Source organism: Camelus bactrianus, chromosome 12, assembly GCF_048773025.1.
Source record: "Camelus bactrianus isolate YW-2024 breed Bactrian camel chromosome 12, ASM4877302v1, whole genome shotgun sequence".
NCBI classification, from domain to species: Eukaryota; Metazoa; Chordata; class Mammalia; order Artiodactyla; family Camelidae; genus Camelus; species Camelus bactrianus.
The window spans coordinates 61,687,285-61,707,824 of NC_133550.1; the positions used below are offsets into that span (position 1 = coordinate 61,687,285).

General features: G+C 55.1%; 1 protein-coding gene across 5 annotated transcripts in view; it reads right to left on the reverse strand.

Moving 5' to 3' along the window:
- Positions 1-754: 754 nt before the first annotated feature.
- The window catches only part of TMEM184B (transmembrane protein 184B), a 51,639-nt gene continuing 31,853 nt past the window's right edge, over positions 755-20,540 (reverse strand). For 3 of the 5 annotated variants that reach the window (XM_074375546.1, XM_074375547.1, XM_045520656.2), the window contains exons 4-10: positions 10,778-10,868; positions 10,202-10,277; positions 7,409-7,500; positions 6,401-6,570; positions 5,757-5,951; positions 4,114-4,134; positions 755-3,197 (exon numbers count right to left, since the gene is read on the reverse strand). In XM_074375546.1, coding sequence (XP_074231647.1) covers positions 2,956-3,197; positions 4,114-4,134; positions 5,757-5,951; positions 6,401-6,570; positions 7,409-7,500; positions 10,202-10,277; positions 10,778-10,868 — 887 coding nt within the window. In that variant the 3' untranslated portion in view covers positions 755-2,955. Of the gene's footprint in view, positions 3,198-4,113; positions 4,135-5,756; positions 5,952-6,400; positions 6,571-7,408; positions 7,501-10,201; positions 10,278-10,777; positions 10,869-19,700; positions 19,851-20,540 lie in introns of all 5 variants that reach the window. The other 2 variants (XM_045520657.2, XM_010960310.3) reach the window with 2 other exon arrangements.

Here is a 20,540-nt window from a genome sequence, read left to right on the forward strand (position 1 = left end):
CAGGACCCTGATCCCGGACACTGAGCTCGGGCCTGTAGACAGGGCAGCAGGAAGCTGCGGGAGGGACAAGCGGAGGTCAGCGGGCTGGGAATTTCCCCCGCCCACGCTGCATTCCTGAGCGCCCCTGTCAGCACAGCCTGCCCGGAAGACATGCCCTGGTGGCAGAAAGGTACCAGGTGTCATGCGATTGCCCACTGCCCTGAAGGCCCCTCTCCCGGCCTCCTCGCCTCTTGGGGAAGGCACCTAGGGTCCCGGGACGGAGGGTGGGCTCAGGAAGGCAGGAAGATAGCCTGGAAGAAGGGAGGGTCATCTCTTCAAACCCCTGGAAGACACCTACAGGAGTGGGGCTGCCAGAGCGCAGGCCCCATCTAGCTGGCTGACAAAATGGGGCACAAGGCATCAGCCTGCTGTACACAACAGCCCTGTGGGGTGTTGCGGCCAGTGGACCAAGGAGGCCACTGTGTCCCACTGGCCAGGGAAGGGGGAAACGCTATCCAATGGGGCCCTGGACCCCAATTTTTGCCTCTGGCAATGTGAATCCACCCCCCCAGCCTACACCTACGCCCTGGAAGGAAGGGGGTTTCCTAGGACACCCTTGCCCACAACCACTAAATCCACCCCCAGACACACACACACACACACACACACACACACACACACACACACACACACACACAGAGCTGGGGAAGAGGAAGGGAAAAAACCTTACCCACAGGCAGAGGAGATTTCAATACAATCTATATTATCTCATATATATATTTCTTTCTCACTTTATTTGCTCACTTCTGTCACGCATTTAAAATGTCACAGAGACCAAAATAGAGCGGCTTTCTGGTGGAACTCATGGCAGTCATACACGAGATACAAAACTAGGGGACTCTGTCTTCTCATACGTCATACAATTAATTTTTCAAGTATTTTTTATGTACAAAGAGCTACTCTATCAGGAAAAAAAAATTAAAAAAAATAAAAAGACAAGGTAGGTTATGCATCCTAGGAAGGAGGGATGGAGTGGTCAGGCACGCGATCCCAGCCCCATCTCCCCAGGGGCAGCGAGCTCCCTGCCACTGAGCCCCTCATCTCCCCCACCCACCATGCGAGAGGGCTGGTGCCGCCGGGGCAGGCAAAGACAGTGGGGCAGGGAGTCAGCAGCACACTTTGGCCTGGAAGGAGAATCACAGAAACAGATTCATGAAAGCAAACGGTGGGGGCAGGCCGGAGGTTCTCCTCAGACAGCCTGCACCTACCTGCTGCCTCCAGTACCCGACAGGCAGGCCTCTGTGCCCCCACCCCTCAGGGCTGGCTTGGTCACAAAGACCAAAGGAGACCCAGGAAGATTGCTGGGAGGGAACCCCTCACTGATCCTTGGGGCAGTTCAGTCCAGGAGTGACCAAAAGGGAAGAGATTCCACGGTGACGTTCTGATGCCACAGGGCAGGGCCCTTCTCCCTCACCCTACCCTTCCTCCAGGCTGTTGTAGCCCAAAATCACGTGCTCTCTGGGTTTCCAGCGATGGGACACACTGCCTGTATGAATATGCACTGTGTCCATCACAAGGCTCTTCCGAAGAAAAGTGGCCAGAAAGGGCTCCGGCTCTGGGAGGCTCCAGGTATATGGGCATGGAGGCGGGTGAGGGGAGGCGACTGGTAGTCCTGGGGCCTGCCCTGAGGCCTGCCCAAGGGCACTTGGCCCAGCACTGCAGGATCCTCTGAGTGCTAGCAGCTTAACAGGGAGCCCCCAGGGAGTGTCTGGGACAGACCGAGGGCCTAGGGAGGGGAGCTTTCATGTGTGACTAAGGCACAGAAAAGATGGGCCATGGGGCCAGATGAGGCAGGACACCAGGCCCTGTGTGGAGACGGGGCCAGGGAGAGGAGTCTGGAACCACTCCCACCTCCTGGCTCCCCACCGCTGCATGCCCCATCCCTCCACCCTCCTTCCCAGCAAGGCTGTGCTCCTCTGGAAGCTGGTCTGAAATGCAGAGACTCAGACCCTCCCCCTGAAGCAGGAGGGAGAAGCCCCAGGGAGAGACCGGGATCCAGCAGATGCTGATCGCTCAGCCTGACAGGGAGGTTTGGGAGCCACTGACCCTTTGAGCAGCTGGGAAGCAAGGGCTCTCCCCAAAACACTCTCAAGAAGGACCCCAAGTGGGAGGGCAGTGTGGGATGCCAGCTGTCCTCAGCAGGCCAGGAGGAAGGGGCAGGAGGCGGGCAGAAGGTGCAGCCACAGAGAGGACACTCAGGAGCCCAGAGACCCCTGCCTTGTGGGGCTTGGAAAGGCCACAACCCAGAAGAGGGGCCCACTTGCTCCCGCACACCCTTCCGAGGTGGGACCCATGGCTCTTGATGTCTGGCTCTGATCCTTGCAGCATGCCAGGCAGGCCTGGGTCAGGAAGAGGGTCCACAGAGAGCATCTGTGTTCCTTCCTCCTTCCTCCTGCCCAGGGTGAGGCTAATCTAGCATCAGACAAGGGTGGACAGAGAGGGAACAGGCAGGTAAGAGCCCAGGTCAGAGTATTGCACGGTGTTTGGGGGAGGGGCTGTAAGTCTCGTGGGGGAAGGGCTGAGAAGGCTGCAGCCGCTGGTCCACAGCACAAGCATCTGGGCCTGGGCACGGCTGGTCCCAACATGCCACCACCTCAGGACGAGCTGCAGGGGCCTGGGAGTCACTCCCAGTGTCCTCTGCCCCTCGCCCAGGCAGTAGAGCCTTGGCATTGTATAAATATTCCTGAAGGCTCCTGGGTGAGCCTGGGCCGGCCCCTGGACGAGCCTGGGCCGGCCCCTGGACAGACAGCATCTGGCTGTTCCTCTGGAAGCGATATGTGAGTGTTTCTGGTCCAATAAATTAAAGGGCAATGCCAAAGCTGTGCCCGCCTGCCTCCCGGTCCGGACGTGAGGCTGGAGGTGGGGCACACCCTGCCCGGGGCCGAGGCGCCAGTCTTTCCCCACCAGCAGCCGCACCTAGAACTCGTCATCGGAGCTGAGCAGGAGAGTCTTCTCGTTGTCGCGGGCACCGCTGAGGCTGTGGGAGCGTGAGAGGCCGTGCGCGCCCCCGCGCCAGGTGGGCCCAGGCTCCAGGGTGGACTGCTGCGTGTACTGCTGGTAGGCGGGTGAGAAATTGTGGATGGCGTCCTGCACGATGTCGTGCGGGTTCATGGTCTCTTTGAGGCTGCTGGAGATGCTCTTCATGGGGGCACAGCGGCCTGCAGGGTGGGAGGCAGGGGGGCCGTGAGGGGCAGGGGCAGAGGGGGCAAGGCTGCTTGGCCCCAACCCTGGTCCTGTACCCCCCACCCCAAGGCTGTGTCATGTAACCAACCACTCCTGGGACACAGTATGGGGTCTGAGATATGAGAAGGGACAAGGAAAGAAATGGTTCCTTTGGCTGGGGTGCAGAATGGAGCACAGCCCCACAGGGAGAAGGTAGGCAGCCACTGGGGAAAGTCTGGCAGGTGGGAAGGGAGCTGGGGTGGAGGTTGGCACCCTGTAGGCGTTTTCACAGAATACCCTGGGGGGCCAGGACAAGCTGCACGCTGACTGAGGACGGGCAGCGTGGGTGAGGGGGTGCCCAGGCTTCAGGGAAGCTGGCCCATGCCCCCCTCACCTGCGGATGCTCCCTTTCACTCTGAGGAGTGGGCCACGGACCCACAGCGGAGCCGACGTCTTTGCTCTGAGAGGGCGGGGGTCACCTGCATTGAAGTGCTCCCCCCTAATTCCCTAACTGTCCCCATGGGCTCTGGGGGTAGAAATGGCCCAGGCCTCAAAACCGAGATACAAGAGGTGAGCCTGACTCTGGCCCCAGGTCTTCAGACTCAAACTTGTATGCTCTTTCCACCTTCCCACTCTCTGCCCAGAAACTAAATGTCTCGATTTCCCATTAACAAGTACTCTGCCCTCAGACTGCGCAGGGCGTATTCCAGAACAATGAGAGACCAGGACGGAAGCAGGCAAGCTCTATGGAGGGCAGCCCTCGGTGGGCGGGTGCTCTGGGTTCTGCCACCCAGGGGTGCCTGTGAGGGAGGAGACGGGGACACAGAGAAGGAACTAGGGGGAGACGCATGCTGATGATTGGGACCAGGACTGACGTGCAGGACAGACGTGCAAACTGAGAGCAGAACCTACCGTAAGGGCCATATGTCGGCACTGCCCGCGGCCAAACCCGGGGCAAAAGCAGGGCGGGGGAGGGGGAAGGGAGCCAGAGAAATAGAGAAGACAAGAGACAGCTGAGTGAACACCACGCGCCCACCACCGAGGCCGGCACCGCACCGCACACCCTGCCCGCCCCGCCCCAGCCCTGCCAGCACTCAGGAGGACCCAGCTGCCCTCTCAGGGCCGGGCAGTGGGGGAGGTGTCCACCTAGGAGATGCCTGTGTGGGGCTCACACTTTCTTCTGGTTGGGGGACAAACAGCAGACACCCAGAATGGTGGTTGGAGTTCAGCCTCTGCACCTAAGTAGGGACCCCCACCCCTGCTCCTCTTTAGGCTTGGCTGGAATTGCTGGGCCGGCACCATGTGCTTTACAGGCCTCACAACACTTCACAGAATGTCACGGAGTGGGTGGCTGACTTGTGCAGACCACACCACAGAGCCAGCTTTGCACCCAAGCCTGACCGGAGGGCTGAGAGGGGCCTGGCGCCTCGGTTAGCGGGTGGACCACATGCCCAGGACCAGCAGGGCGGTGGACAAAGGCGGGAAGCAGCTTTCCCTGGCTGAGCTGGGCTGGCATCTCTGCTAGAGCTGGATTCCTGGCCATGCTGTTTCTCACTGGGGGTGGATGTGTCTGGGGGCAGTGGGTGGGAAGACAGCCAGGCGCCCTGGGAGAGCCTCTGCAGGGCCAGCAGTACAGATACAATGTCTTAAAGCCTGTCTTAAGGGTGCAGAAAGAGTTCTCAGCCATGGCCTCAGGCTCTAGGCACAAGGGTGACCTTCCCAAGTGCCAACAGATATCTCCCTCAACACTGGGTGGGAGTCGCCCAGATCCTTCCAACTGGCAGCCTGGCGGGACACAGGTGAGATAGGAGCAGGTAGAGGTGAACCCTGGCCAGCACAGCGCCTGCCACTAAGTGTAGATTCAAAACTAGAAAAAGTGCCTCGAGAGCCCAGCCAGCAAGTGTGTTGGGAGAACAGTCAGGTGCCAGAGTTGAGAGGCCTGGAGAGCAATTCAGCCACATGCCTCCAGCAGCCTCAGGCATTTTAAGGCCTCTTCCCAACCAGGGAAAGAACATGGCAAGTAAGGTGGGAGGTGGGGGGCCAGGGAGCCCTGTGCCGGCCAGGATGTCGCTTCTACGCTCTGCTCAGCACGCCGCTCCCCAGGGCCTGTGGTGGGCACAGGTGGGGGGCCTGGACAAGTGGGTCCCTCCTCCAGCCACAGGGCAAGGGAGCTGGCAGCAGCAGAACCCTCGAGTGGACATGTTAGACAGGAGGCCCTCCTGCCCCCTCACTGGGTAAGTTGTTTCAGGCATTCCTGCCTCCTCTTCCTCATCCCTCTAGTATCCCCTCTCTGCCCAGCAGCAGCCAGAGGCATCCCCCAGACCCTGCTTCTCCGGGAGATAGATGAGTCTAGCTTCCAGGACCCGCTGTGTACACACACACACACACACCCACACACACCCTTGTGACAGGAGACAGGGGAGCCTTGATCTCTGTGGCCCCTTTCTTACACATAAGCCAGGGATCTGTCCCTGCAGGACCCTGGGAGGCAGGAGGGATCCTGAGGAGGGGCTGGGGAGCACTCTTCCCGCTGGTCTCAGGACCATGGCTCATACCTTGTGCGTCCAGCCTCTTGTCGGCATAGACCTTGTAGGTGAAGGCATGCCGCAGGGCCAGAGCTGCAAAGAACATCTCCACGCAGATGATGAAGTCCTGGTAGCCAGCAGCCACTGTGCCCTCACCCACTGACACTCGGGCCGAGTGAATCTTGGGGATGGCCCCACACTTCTCCAGGATGGCCAAGAGCATGCCTGGAGGGGAAGATGTGGAAAGAGAGGCATTGACATCTGGCCCCAGAATGGACCCCCTTCGTGGTCTCCCCTCCTCCATACAGCCCGCCAAATGACATGCCCCCAGGAGGATGGAAGCAGGGTCCACAGTTGCTCCTGTTGGGCAGAGAGGCTGACACAAGCCAAGGCCTCAAGAAAACCCCATCCCTCCAGTTCCTGGCTGATAACACCAAGACATCACCTCGAGTCCCCATCCATGAAGCAGTCCCACCAAAGCTCATGGCTCAGATGTCACAGCCCACAGGTGCTCAGTGGACAGAGGTCCCTTGAGCTCCAGGCCAGGATCACCCAGGGACAGCCCCATGGCCTCGGCCCTAGGGTCACTGGGAATGGTGAGCAAGAGGAAGGAGACAAGGCTTAGGAGACAGGGAGGCACAGGCTAGCCTCACAGGGGCTGGGAGGAGGCTCACCTTGCCAGAAGGAAAGAAAGATGACAGACTTGACCATGAAGAACTTGAGGACAGGGCTGTAAGGGCTGAGCAGCTCCCGGGTGGCGAAGTAGAAGAGGAAGAGGGCGTAGAGGGCCAGGCTGACCGAGACGTTGTAGATGATGGTCACGTAGAGGTAGCCGCTGGTGGCACTGTGGGGACACGGAGCAGTCTCTGGCTTGAACAGACCCTCCTTTGGGACAAGGACCCCCCTGCCCTTTGCCCTGACTATATGCCATCCCCATGGCTCTCAGCAATGCTTCCCGAGCCACCAAAGAGAGGGGACAGGTGATCAAAGCGGTCGAAACACTACAGGGAGCGTGAGGGTGAGCACCAGCAGAGCAGGCCGGCCCTGCCACCTGCAGCCCTGGTGCCCATGCTCCTGGCAGAGGACTCCAGGTATCCTCTGGGGCAGGGGCCGCAGCCTGATGGTCAGAGTGACATGCACCTTGGCTCTGCTCTTCTCACTTGAGCCAAGTTACATCCCCCACTGAGTCTGTTTGCTCACTGGCCCCTGGGGGCTGCTGTGCAAGGCATGGGTACAAGTATGTGTGAAGCGCGTGCAAGCTCAGGGCCTGGACACGCGGTCACTTACATTAACCCCAAAGTGATGTGTGTGTGTCAGTTCCTACAGGAGAGGAGACTGGAGACGGGCCTCTCAAGGCTCTAACCCTCTCGTGCCCTGCCTTGGGAATAGTCACTGTTCCTTCATGGCCCACCCCCGGGGCACCACTCTGCAGTCTGTACATGAACATGATGGACGCTGAGTGCTCACTCCTGTGCCGGAGGCGGGGCCAAGCGTGATGGCCATCATGACTCAGGGGTGCAGGGAGGCGTGAGGAAGGCCAGGATCAGGCTTGGTCTCCACTCAGAGGAGGAAATGAGTGAGGGCCAGTCTGTGGCCACCCCATTCTCTTAGCCAGGGCATTAGCCTCTGGGCAGGGCCACCCACTCTTCCCCACACACGCCTCAGGCGGACCCGCTGCTTACTCAAAGTCACCGTCCCGGTACTTGCCGAAGGCCTGGAGGACCACGGTGCTAACAGCCATGAGCGGCTTCACCACGCAGAACTGTAGGGTGGCCTGTCGGGGAGAAGGTCAAGGGTCAAGGATGAGCACAGAAACCATGGAGCAAGCACCTCCACCAGCCAGCTGGGCCTGTGCTGGATGCTAGGGGACAGGGGTCGGGGGAGGCCCCATGTCCTGCCCCTGGGGGAACGGCTGCATGAGAAGACAGAAGGATGCGAAGGAAGAATGGCGGAGGAACAGAGGAGCAGGAGACAGAGACAGCGCCAGGGAAGGGGCCAGCAGGAACATCCCAGAGAGACAGGGGCCGGGCAGAGGGAGCAGCTCATGGTGAGGCCCAGGGGCAGAGAGCAGACAAGTGCGCGGCGTTAAGTGCTGGAGGGGGCAGCCGCGGGAGGTGGCCACACACGGGGAGCAGAGGTGGGTGAGGGCCTCCTCGTCCACCCCAGGTCTGGCTCCCTGCCCCATGCTCTGGGCCTGGGCCTGGGCCTGGGGTTTATGTCGAGCTGGGGTCTTCCTAGGGATGGAGATGACCCACAGGAGTGTAAAATAGGAAGCTGCCCAAAGCACAAGGTCTGGAGTCCCAACATCTGAATGTGAATTCTGGCCTCGCCAACTACCAGCTGTGGAAGTTTGAACGGATGGTCACTTAGCCTCTGAGTGGCCACTCATGATAAATGGATGTAACCAGCCCCATGTCGCTGGGCCGCTGTGTGGTGAATGAAGAACCAGACAGCACAGGCTGTCCTTGGAGGTCTCCCACATCTGAGCATTCATTAGAGGCCTCAGCTGCTGAAAGAATCCCTCAGCCAGGTTTCCACGTGTCCCTACAGAGGCCCCAGGAAATGCCAGGGGTACCCATGGCGCCCATAAAATCACTGGAATCACCATTCTCTTGAAACCAAACAAATCAAGCCACGAGGCCCCTTTTGTGGAGGTGGGTGCAGTTTAAAAGGCTAAGCTAGTGTGGCTCCCAATGGGGCAAGGACCCCGGAGCATAGTTACCTGTGGAAATCCCAGGTCTCTGCCCCGAAAGGGGCTCCAGCGAGGTTTACAGGGGAGCCCCAGGTGGCCTGAGTTGTGGGGCTGCCAAGAGGTGAGGCACGTGTGGCGGAGCTGGAGGGGCAATGCTGCGGTCAGTGAACCCCGCAAAACTCCCCAGGCCCCTACTCTCTAGAAGCGGGACCAGCACGCTTTGGGGAAAGGGAGTGAGCGCTGCGAGCCTGCCGAGAGGCCAAGGCTGCCCTGGGTCAGCTCACTTGGTGTTCTCAACAGCCCCATGACTAAGTACTGTCGTCATCCCCACAGTGCAGCTAGGGAAACTGAGGCACGGAAAAGCTGAAATGCAGGAGCAGCAAACTCTCCAGGAGACTCGGAACCCCAGGCGCCGCCCTGCCAACAAAGCTGCAGTGTCCTCTCTCCCATGGGAAAGGGGTAAAGAGGCCTCTTCTGTCCTTTCCTTTTACTACCTGTCTCTGCCACCTCCGGGAAGGCAGAACATCTGAGCCCATGGGGCTGGGAAATAATTTACAACAAGGCAACCTAGCTAGTAATCTGGGATCAAAACTTCATACACAATCTAGTCATCAAAGAAAGCAGTGAGTCACAGCTGGGCCAACGGCTGGTAAACAACGGCTCTGAAAGGCCCCACCCCAAACCCAGGACAGTTTGAACTCTTTCCCCCACAGGTCCTGTGGGGAGATTTTGAATTTAGAAACACCCTCGGAAAGGATGGTCTGGAGGCAGAACTGGAGCCTGGGACGTCCAGGCAGTGCTTTGTGGGTGTGCCCGTCCCGCGGGCATGGCCCCGCACAGGAGAGCAAGCCAGCCCTCGGGCAGGTCACAGTGATCATGGGTTTCATTTCGCCTCTTGACGACACTGGGTGATGCTGGAGGGGTTGACAGGCCCTGTGAAGCCCCAGAGGAGATTAAGTCCAGGTCACACTGACTGGGTGTGGTGCTGAGCAAGACAGCGGGCTCTGAGCCAGAGCTGTGTTAAATGCTATCTCTCACCTGTTCCTTAAATCATCCCTTGAGATAAGTATCATTATGCTCACTTTATGAAAGAGGAAACTAAAGTCCAGAGAGGTTGCGTAACCTATCCAAGATCACACCGTCAGAGGAGAAGCTGGAAATCAGACTCACGTGGCCAGTCACCCAGGCCCATGGACTTTCAGCACAACACCACACCGCCTCCAGCCGGGCCACTCTAGACCACAGGGAGGGCAGCTCTGGAAACTGGAAGCTGCTGGCCTGACTGCCAGGTGGGAAATGGGGTAAGAGACCAGAGGCTGCACAGAACTGTTCTGTCACATTCTTTAATGCAGAACCCTCCCAGCCTCTAGCCGCAGCTGATGAGAATTTTTCAAACCGAGATTCTAGAATCACCAGGCAATGCCTTGGATTCTCATGCACAACAAGGCTTGGTCAAAGTGAGCAAGAGCCTGGGACTACTGCCTGCCCAGGGCTGAGTCAGACAGTCGCGGGACACCTGTCTCTGCCCCCTTGAGCACATCCTGCCAATGCAAGTGCATCCCTAACAGCTTGGGGAGTGGGTGCTGGGGCTTGGGGTGCCTCGTAGGAAGCGGGAACCCCACAGATGGGCCCTGCAGCAGGGTCCTCCCGGCCCTAGGCCAGCCTTTGCCACTCTTTCAACCAGGGGCAGGATGGCCCCTGCAGCTGCTACTCCAGGGCACAGACCCAGGCTCCTGGTCCCCTGCCTGCAACTCTTGATCAGGGCATTTGCTGGGGTACACACCTGCTTGCAGAACCGCAGGAATCCAATGGAGTAAGTCTTCCCCCAGAGGCAGCATGTGCCATATACACAGCTGGACCTGGAAGAGACAAGCGGAGAAGGGGCTGGTGAGCAGAGAGCCAGGACTCAGGAGGGTGGGGCTGGAGGAGGCCACCCTCCTTCACATTCAGGGTACAGTGGGGTAGGGTGGGGATGGGGCTTGGACCCTGGGCAGTCTTTGAGCCAAGCATGGGGAGAGACACAAGAGAGCATTTCCATGTGCAGCAGGGCCTGCGGGAGGGAGCAGGGTGACATTAGCCTTGGGGTAACAAACCAACTTGAAAGGCACTAAATGTCAAAACTGCAAGAGGGAAAAACAGGCAAACAGGAAAGGGCAGGAAGAGAGAGGAGAAAGAGCCAAACAGGCCCTTCCAAGAGTCCCAGTGAATGGCCTCACTCAGGAAGTGTGGGAGAGGCACAATAGGTCAAGGTCATGGGCAGACGTGGTCTGTGTGACCAGCTGACGCCAGGACAGCTCAGAGAACGTCAGGCCAAGGAAACAAGGTGGTGTGGGAGGCTCCCAGGGGGCTTCATACTCACTCAATGGGCTTCCCTCTGATCTCTGACATGATGGAACTTTCCCCCCCAAGGTATTCATAGCACAGGCTCAGGAAGTTATAGATGACCAAGGCTGTAAAAGAATGTACAGAGAAAACCACTCAAGTCAACAGGATGGATAAACAGATGGTGGAATTCTAAACAGCAACGAAAGTGAAAGAACCAGTCACAGGCAGCAATGGGGGGACCTCAGGGACAGAAGAATCTACATGGTGAATATTCCATTTGTAACTGAAATCAGGCACAGCTAAATCATGCTGTTCAGGGATGTGTACACACACACTGCTGGACAGACCAGAAAGAAGAGCAAGAAAGTGATTACCACCAAATGCAGGACTGCGTGGGGAGGCCGGAGGAGGGGAGATGTGGATGGGTGCGCTGGGGGCTTGGGGAGCCGGCAGCATGCACATTCTGGGGCTCAATGGGTGTTGGCTTTATAATTATTTATTGGCTTTATAATTATTTCTTAGCTTTATGCACTTTTCTGTTTGTGTGTTATAGATCTCAGTTTTATGACAAAGCAAAAATAAAACATTCTCCAGAGAGATCTCAAGAGAAATTCTAAGCAAGAATGAGACAGAACCTTTATGCATTCAACATCTTACTATGCACAGCACTATGAGCTGTAACAAAACATGATAGATGCACAAAATACAGTGTGAATGTCTTGGGAAGCGGGGCCAGCTGGTTCTGAATCGGGACGTGGTTTGACAACCCCCACAAAGACACAAAATTTGCAACAGCAACATGGCACAGTAGAAGTATGCTATAAATGCTATAAATACAGCATGACGTTGTAATTGGTCTCCTGGTCACAGGACTTCTGCTGGGTCAGCAAAATGAAGGCTGCTGCCTACAGGGAAGCACACAGATGTGCCGGAGTGAGCGGGAGGAGGAGGAGCACAGCAGGGGATGCCGTGCAGGAAAGATGCAGGAGGAAGATCGGGGCCTAGAGCAGGGGGACAAGAGAGGCGTACAGCATGGGAGTCAGGCCAAGGGGAGGGTCAAAGCAGGTGAGGGGATAAGATCAAGGGAGAGGCACCAGCAGCCCTGCAGCCAGAGGGCTCCTCTCATCTGATCCTGCCATCCCTGTGCGGCTGAAAGGCCTGGCTCCACTCAAGGGCTTTCAACCAGTCGCTTGGTCCCCACCCACCCATCACACTTCCCGCCCAGCAGCACTAGATGCCCCCTCTCCCTCTGCAGAACCTTGTGCCTTCTGTGCCTCTGCCCTCACCGACCCCACGGCCTGGGCACCCTGCCCTCTACACTCCTAGTACCATCAACCCATTGGACACACCCACCCTGAGAAGTCCCCAGCCACCACCATGGAGGCCAGTGCATCCTCACCCACAAAACCTGCTGATCTGCAGACGCCGTGCAGTCCTTCCCCTCTTCGAGTGTGATCACTGACTGGTGTCACAGGACTATGGCCCCTGGAGAGAGCCTGCTTCTCCCAGGAGCATGGGCCCAGAACTTGGCATGTACTAAGCACACCACAAACACCTGATTGCCTGGAACTGGAGCTCATAAGATCCTGGCCATACATTTGTAGGTAAAAGCTGGCCTTCAGCACCTTGGAAAGGAATATATTTGAGGGCTGGACGCCACCCAGTCACTCTAATCTATTAAGAGCTCATATCTGGGGCTGGGAACAGGGGCTGTAGGGAGCAGCCTGTGTAAACATGACCCAGAGCACCTACCACACTGTATCGCGGGCATCCCCTTCCAGACACACAGCAGAGGGTTTGCAATGTGGCTCTGCTGTGATACTGAGCCAGAGATAATGTGGCATGTGATGTGAGTATGGTGACGGGACAGGGGAGGCCGCCACGGAGGAGGTGGCTCTCTGTGGCTGTTTCCTCATCTGTTAAATGGGGACAGCAGGAGCACCTACCTGGTTAGGGCGGTGTGGGCTTTCTGTGAGTATGCAAAGTGCTCAGAAGAGTGGCCAGTGCTGGGCCATGCTCTCAGTGCTGGCTGACACGGCCACTACTGTTTATCTGCCTGCCTTCCTTAGGGGCCTGCTGTCCCCTGATGGGGCTGAGGATTCCGTGTGCTGCCCGCCTGGCATGGCAGCAGCTCAGGATGTTTGGTGACTGCAGTAATCTCCACTGACTGGGCTCCAGATCACTCTCCACTGACAACTTTGGGGCATCTGAAGGTGGAGGATGAGGGGGTGGGGGGAGCATCAAGCCAAATCTGATGTCAGCCTGCTAACTAATAACCTTTGTCCAAACCAGCCAAGTAGAGTGGCTGTGTCCATTCCAACCTGGGTAGAGCTACAGTGTGGTGGATGGTATCTTCCAAAGGCAGCCACATCCCGTGGCGATGGCACTCCTCTGATGATATGGGGTCTTCTTCTCTCTTCATGCATCTGGGGGAACTGGGGTGACCACAGTGGAAGTGACATCTGATGTTAACATCTGATGCTGGGGTTAGAAAAAGTCTCTTTTCTCTGGCTTCTCTCTTGAGATGCTGGCCCTGAGATGCCTGCCTGTGGACCCAGCCACTAAGCCACGAGGAAGGCCAAGCTAGCCCACGTGGAGAGGGCGTGGGAGGAACCAAGCCCCCCAGCTGACACCAGCATCAACTGCCCGACACGGGAGTAACCCAGACTTCAGGTGACCCCCTCCCCCAGCCTTCAGGCTCTCCATCTGAGGCCCAGGTATCATGGAGCAGGGCCAAACCATCCCCAGCATGCCCGGCCCCAGCTCCTGACCTGCACTATCTATGAACAAATAAAACTAGTCTGTTTTGGGGTAGTTATGTACACAGCCACGGTAAGTGGGATGCACATAAAACCACTTCTGGAGTCCCCAGGACGTGCCACAATCTCTCACACCTCCCCTCGGTAGCACATTCTGGTCTCTGCTAACTCCCAGAGGGAGAACCAGCTGAGATGCCACCTCCTCCATGGTGGCCCCCTCTGTCCTGTCACCTCCCTCACATCACCTACCACAGTATCTCTGCCGATCTGTCTGATCCTTCCAATACAAGAGGCAGTGGCAGCATAAAGCAGTAGGAAAGCCGTGGATTCCGAAGCCAGACTGCCCGGGTGTGGACAGTGGTTCCACCACCGGGAGCCGTGTGGTCTCAGGCAAGTTGTTTTGTTTTTTTTTCAACTTGACATATACAGTTTTTTTTTTTAAGTCTTTCCATTATTGTTTATTACAAGACATTGAATACAGTTCCCTGTGCTATACACACGCAGAACACATTGTTGTTCATCTATTTTATACATAGTAGCTTGTATCTGCCAATCCCAATCTCCTAATTTATCCCTCCACCACCCCACTTTCCCCTTTGGTAACCATAAGTTTGTTTTCTATGTCTGTGAGTCTGTTTCTGTTGTGTAAATAAGTTCATTTGTATCACCTTTTAGATTCCACATTTAAGTGATATCATACGATATTTGTCTTTCTCTGTCTGACTTACTTCTGACTTAGTATGATCATCTCTAGGTCCACCCATGTTGCTGAAAATGGCATTATTTCATTCTTTTTTATGGCCGAGTAATATTTCATTGTGTATAAACCACGTATCTTCTTTCTCCATTCATCTGTTGATGACATTTAGGTTGCTTCCATGTCCTGGTTATTGTAAATACTGCTACCATGAACAGTGGGATGCATGCATCTTTTCGAATTAGAGTTTTCTCTGGATAAGCCCAGGAGTGGGACTGCTGGATCCTATGGTAAGTCTATTTTTAGTTTTTTAAGGAATTTCCATACTGTTTTCCATAGTGGCAGCATCAGTTTACATTCCCTTTTCTCCACACCCTCTCCAGCATGTATCATTGGTGGACTTTGTAATGATGGCCATTCTGACTGGTGTGAGGTGATGCCTCACTGTAGTTTTGATTTGCATTTCTCTAATAAACAGCAAAGTTGAGCATCTTTTCATGTGCTTATTGGCCATCACTATGTCTTCTTTAGAGAAATGTCTATTTAGATCTTCTGCCCATTTTTTGATTGAGTCATTTGATTTTTGTTATTGAACCATATGAGCTGTTTGTGTATTTTGGAAATTAAGCACTTGTAGGTCACATCATTTGCAAATAGTTTCTCCCAGTCTGTACGTTGACTTTTTTTTTTTTTAATGGCTTCCTTTGCTGTGCAAAAGCTTATAAATTTGATTAGGTCCCATTTGCATATTTTTGCTTTTACTTTTATTGCTTTGGAAGAGATACCTAAGAAAACATTGCTACAACTTATGTCAGAGAATGTTTTGTCAGGCAAGCTTCTTAAGCGCTCTGTGTCTCGGTCTTCTCCTCTCTAAGCTGGGGATAACCACAGCTCCTTCCTGGCGGGGCTGCTTTGAGGACAGGGGTCAGGGTGGGAGTGTAACGCCTTATCTGTAAGGCTGTGTTCACACTGAACAGTCCATGGTGTTACCTATTGTTTTGTCAAGACTGTAAATACCTTTGCAGGCAGGAACTGAGACCCACCCCCCACAACTACCAGAGGGCCGGGCACTTCCACAATCAACAGGAAGGAAGGAATGAACAGATAGACACGGGCCAGAGCTCCAGGTCTGAGGCTCAGAGAAGCAGGGCAGATGGGTGTGGACCATACTCAGTCCTGAGCTCAAGAAGCTCACCTTCTCAAAGGCTGAGAAGCTGCACCTTCCCCAAGGTGACCAGACTTCTGGTTGCCAAAGACAAAACCCTCCAGAAAAGCCGTAAGGGTCCAAGATTCATCAGCCCCTCTGTCCAGAACCACCAAGCTAGGCTGGCCAGCAATCCACTCTGGGGAAGCATTTGATGCCTGAGCTCACATCTTTTCCTGTGCCGCAACCTACGTCAGCACACTCCCGGACTACGTGGTTAAGTGGTCTGTCCACGTCCAGCTCTGCATTCAACTGGTCAGAATCATCAGATTTCATCCATCTCTCTCAGTTCAGGATTCCTGACCTTTTAACAGTGCTCTGGGGCCAGCCAGTCTGTAAAACACCAATTTGCTGATGGTTTCCGTTAAAGATACATTAGTGAGTCAATAATGATTCTCAGAGAAGCGAGACAAGACAATCTCCTTGAGATGACTCAACCAGCCCACACCAAGACCCACTGGCCATCTGGACAAATCCATGCCCTTCTTAGGAAATGACAGAGCCATGTAAAGCACCACCCCACACCCTGGCAAGAGTGTTTAAAACAGACAACTCAACACACACCCCAGGAACACACACAGAGACATCAGAAGAGCAATAAAGGTTAGGAGTGGGGTTCTCAGCCAGCAGCCTTGTCACCTGGCCACCCTTCTGACCACAGCTCCAGTTCTGGTCCCTTGGAGAGGCCGCAGACACACAGGTGACCAAGGGACCCACAGGGAGCACCCAGAATGAGGAAAGATGCTCTCTCCCTCCCCCTCCCCACCCTGAAATGAGAACGAATGGGGAGAAAGGTAAAAACCCTCAAGGACAAGGAGATGGCACCAGAGGCAGCAGAAAAGGGATGCTGACAAACGCTCTGGAAGATGCACAGTGACCACTGAGCCCGGGGAGGGGAGGGAGCCAGTGAGAAGCCCAGGAACCTGCAGCACTGGGTGCACCAGGCCGTTCTAGCTGCTGGGGGGGAGGGTGCAAATGGGAAAACTGGCTCCACATGGAGCTCCTTGGTTTTTACTTTCAAGACAGGTTGAGATGGTTCTGTTCTCAAAAAACTTGGCCCAGCTGAGGGCAGCAATGAGGAGACTTGCAGGAAACACAGAGATGAAGTCTGAATAGGAAGGGGAGATGTCCAGGGCCCCTCCCCACCCTGCACACATAACTCAGCCCCTCAGCTCCTACCTCCCAGGCCGGAGATGCGAACATTATTCTCTGAGGAAACAGGCCCAGAATCAGAGCCTGCAACACCACCGCATGAAAAGGGCAGAGGAAACGCCCCCTGTCCTATCACCCAATTGGGAGGAGGCTCAGCAGCTTTAATCCCCATTCTTAAAGATAAAAAATAGCCAAGGACACCAAACATTTGAGGAGAGCTTCTAACCCAAAGGTCAAAGAGCAAAAGCAAACAAACAGATGGAATGAACTCAGGACAGAGATAATGCAGGGAAAAGACGAAAGCTGCAATCAGCATCCCCAGGGAGAGAAGAACCAACACAGAGAACAAGGGGCTAGGGAAAACGAGCGGGGATGGGCTCCTGACACCCTACAGCATGATAAGGGAAATAAAACCCTCAACAGAAAAGCTCGAAGGTAAAGGGTTTTTAAATAGGAAAAAAAAAATTAAAGTTCCTAGAAAGCAGAACAAAAAAGAGCTGGAAAACTGAAGAAAATCTGAAGCTCAATCCTGAATTGCAGCATCCTACTAACAGGAGTTCCAGAAAGGGATAACAAACCGGAGGGGGAGACACTGTCCAAGAGACAGAGAAGAAAGTTTCCCAGACCTTAGGGCAGAAGTTGCTTCCATACTGAAAAAGCCCACCAGGGGCCCTGCACGACGAACACCCTACCTCTTGTGAGGTGTCAGAACACTGCAGAAAAAGGCAAGATTCTAAAAGCTAGGGGGGGAGAAAAAAGGTCACATACAGGCATTAAGATCAGAATCCAGCAGACTTTCCAAAAAAACACTGGAAGCTAAGAGATAGTGAAAACCAGGCTTTCAAAATTCAGAAGAATGATTTCCAATTTAGAATTACATTCCCACTGAATACCAGCCAGGTAGAACAATATAGTAAAAGATGTTTGTGATAACTTTCAGATTTCCAAAAAAGAGAACTCCCAGGCACCATTTTTCCTCAGGAAGCTTCTAGAAGATGTTTGCTAACCAAAAGGAGAGAGCAAATGGCCAAGGTGGAAAAAAATGGCATCCAGGGAACAGGTGATTCAGGACAGAAGAGGCAACAGGGTTCCTAAGATGGCAGTGAAGGGAAGATCCAGGACAACAGCTGGGCATTAAGGGGCCTGGAGGGCAACTGGACAAGAGCAAGAAGGGCGGGGCTCCAGGAGGACGGCTCCCCGGAAAACCCAAAGCCAGCAGATGCCCTGGGTGGAGGGTTTCTTTTTTCTATTCAAATTGAAGCATTGGGAAATAAATTAATGATAGATACACAAAACACAGAGCAAACCAAAAAGCATGACAAGTAGTAACCAGAGGAAAAACAAAGCTGAACAAGGAAATGCAGTCTTGGGACACTGTAAGGCCCAGCCTTGAACATTTACACACACGAATGCACACACTGAATGCAGATTTGGAAAAAATTATGACCTAGTTACTTTAAAAAGATGAAGGAAAGAAAACTGTGTGTCTGTGTGTGTGTGTGGTTGGGAGGTAACATATCTAAATCAAACCTTCCACAGGAGTCAGCCACTATGTAACACTACAGAAAATTAAAAACTCAAGAAACAATAGTACAAACATATTTTTAGGTTATTCTAGAAAAAGAAACGAGTTTAAAGAGTTGAAAGTATGTGACCTTGGGAGTGAGGAGTTGGGGCAGTTTTGTGTTTCAACCATATGCAGGTGTTACTTTAATAAAAGTAAAATTTTAGTTACTTTTATTAAAAAGCAAATGTCTGTGTGATGCCCAGCAGAGAGCCTGGCTCTGAGCTGGCCTGTGCCATGGGCTGGGTGGGTCTGAAATAAGAGATCTCCAGCATGGTTGATTCCTGTCCCTTCCTGGGTCTTGGGACACTGAGGAGGAAGGGTGGGCAGGGGAATGAATGGGGGGCTCTTTTTGAATTTTAAGGGACACACCCCACCAGCAACTCTACAGGGGCAGCTCATGCAGGCAGCTGTTAGCACCTGGATGAGAGCACAAAGGGAGAGGGTACAAGACAGAGCAGAGGTGTGGGAAAGGGCCAGGCCAGGGCCAAGCCCACCGACGCAGACCCTGGACACAGATACTGCGAGCTGGTGAGCTCAAGGGCAGCCTGAACTTCAGAGCAGCTGCTGTGCTGTTTGCAAACTCCCTCGGAGAGGCCGAGCGGATAATAGCGTTGCTAGGAGATGTGCTTCGCAGGGCGGCAGGCTTCCTGCGAGGACCTTTCCAGGGCTGGGAGGAAGGTTGGGACAGGCAGGGCCTGAACAAAAGGGCTTCTGGAGTGGGGGGAGCCACCAACCATCTGCTGCCGCCGCTGGGGCGCAGGGCGAGGATAGTGCGGAGGCTCCCTGGCTGTGTCCCCCTTTCTGCCACAAGCCCCAGTCCTCAGGGCCCAGCAGAGAAGAGAGCCGATAAATACCCCTCATCATGCAGGAGAGCCCCTCTCCCTTGGCAGAGAATACCTTTTTGCTTCTGAAGGAACCAGCAGGCAGAGGCTGCTCGTGAGCACCCACGCACGGCCGGCAGCTGAACGGAAAAGGGTGCTCAGCCCCACCTTCCCCATCCCCAGCCTTCACAGCTCCCCAGGTGTCCAAAGGTTTCCCTGGGGACTCCACTGCTTCCAGGAACATCGGGCACTGGAGCCTGTCATGCCCTGAGCAGGTCTCCACCCGACAGAGCCCAGCAGGGACTCCAGCCTGGGATTTCAAGGAGGCCCCACGTGGGCAAACACAAGGCACGTAGCAGGTGTTTAATAATATTCCTTATTCATTCCCAAAATCGGAAGGAGTGAGCACCCATCACATCTCCACCCGTTCCTGCTCTCAGGAAGCTGACAGTCCTCACAGGGACGGAGCAAACCAGGCACGCACACTGTCTGCACTTAACTGCAAACTGCAAACCGCAAACCATGGTGAGGCCTCGAGGATGCAGACAGGGCGCTGGGAGCAGGAGAGATGGGGAAGGCCCTTCTGAGGAGCCACTGGAGTCAAGATGAAGGAGGAGGAGGAGGCGCAGGCGGGAGAGGAGCTCTGCAGGCACCCGGGAAACCAAAGGGCCCAGGTGGGCAGGAAAGGAGGCTAATGCGGCCATAGGGGCGGGTGGGGCACACTCTGTAGGCCTGTTAGGTGCCTGCATTTCCTCACCAAGTCCAAAGGCCTTTCCTGTGCCCTGCGGGTCCTCAGGGACACACAGGTTCAAAGTGGGACAGGAAGAGAGACTGGATTCTTTGGGGATGAGCATGCTTCACCCCAACATCCACAGAGCCCAGGGCCACAGGCAAAGCCCTCCTGCATCTGGGAAGCAGACAAGCAGTCATCAGAACTTTCCAGCCACAACATAAGGAAGACCAAACCTGTCACTAGACCCTAAACCAGCAGTGCAGGTACAGGGAGGAAACAGGAAAACAAAGGACCATCACAGGAGGGTGGGCATCAGAGCAGGGGTCTTGAGTTCAAGGGCCCTCCTTCCCATCCCTGCTGGCCGGTTTGGGTGCAGGCCCAAGCATCACTGGCCGGTGACCTGCCTTGGGGCCTCTGGCCTCTCCTCCTTCACCCACCCACCACCTGCAGATTTTCTAACCTGCAATTTCTAATTGAGTCCTACTTTTGTGTATCACCAGTAAAAAGGAAAATCTAAGTTTCTCCACGTGTCCTGCAAGGCTGTGTATGACCCCATTCTTGCCTGTTGGTGCAACCCCCTCCAGCCGCTGCCCCTCCTCCGGCCACGGCCGGCCCCTCCGCATAGCTCCCAGCACATTCCGGCCAGGCACGCTGGGACTGCCCAGAAGGAATGCTCATCTGCAGCACCTCCTGACAGACGCCGACTCCTTCTCTAAGTCCCAGCTCCCCGCCCTTCCCAGGCCAGGGCCACTGAGTGAGAGAGCGTCCCCAGCTCTCGGAACTGAGAAATGAGACCCAGGTGAGGGTCCCTGCTCCCAGATATCTGTGAGGGTGTTCGGGGCCACACCACAAATCGCATCAGCA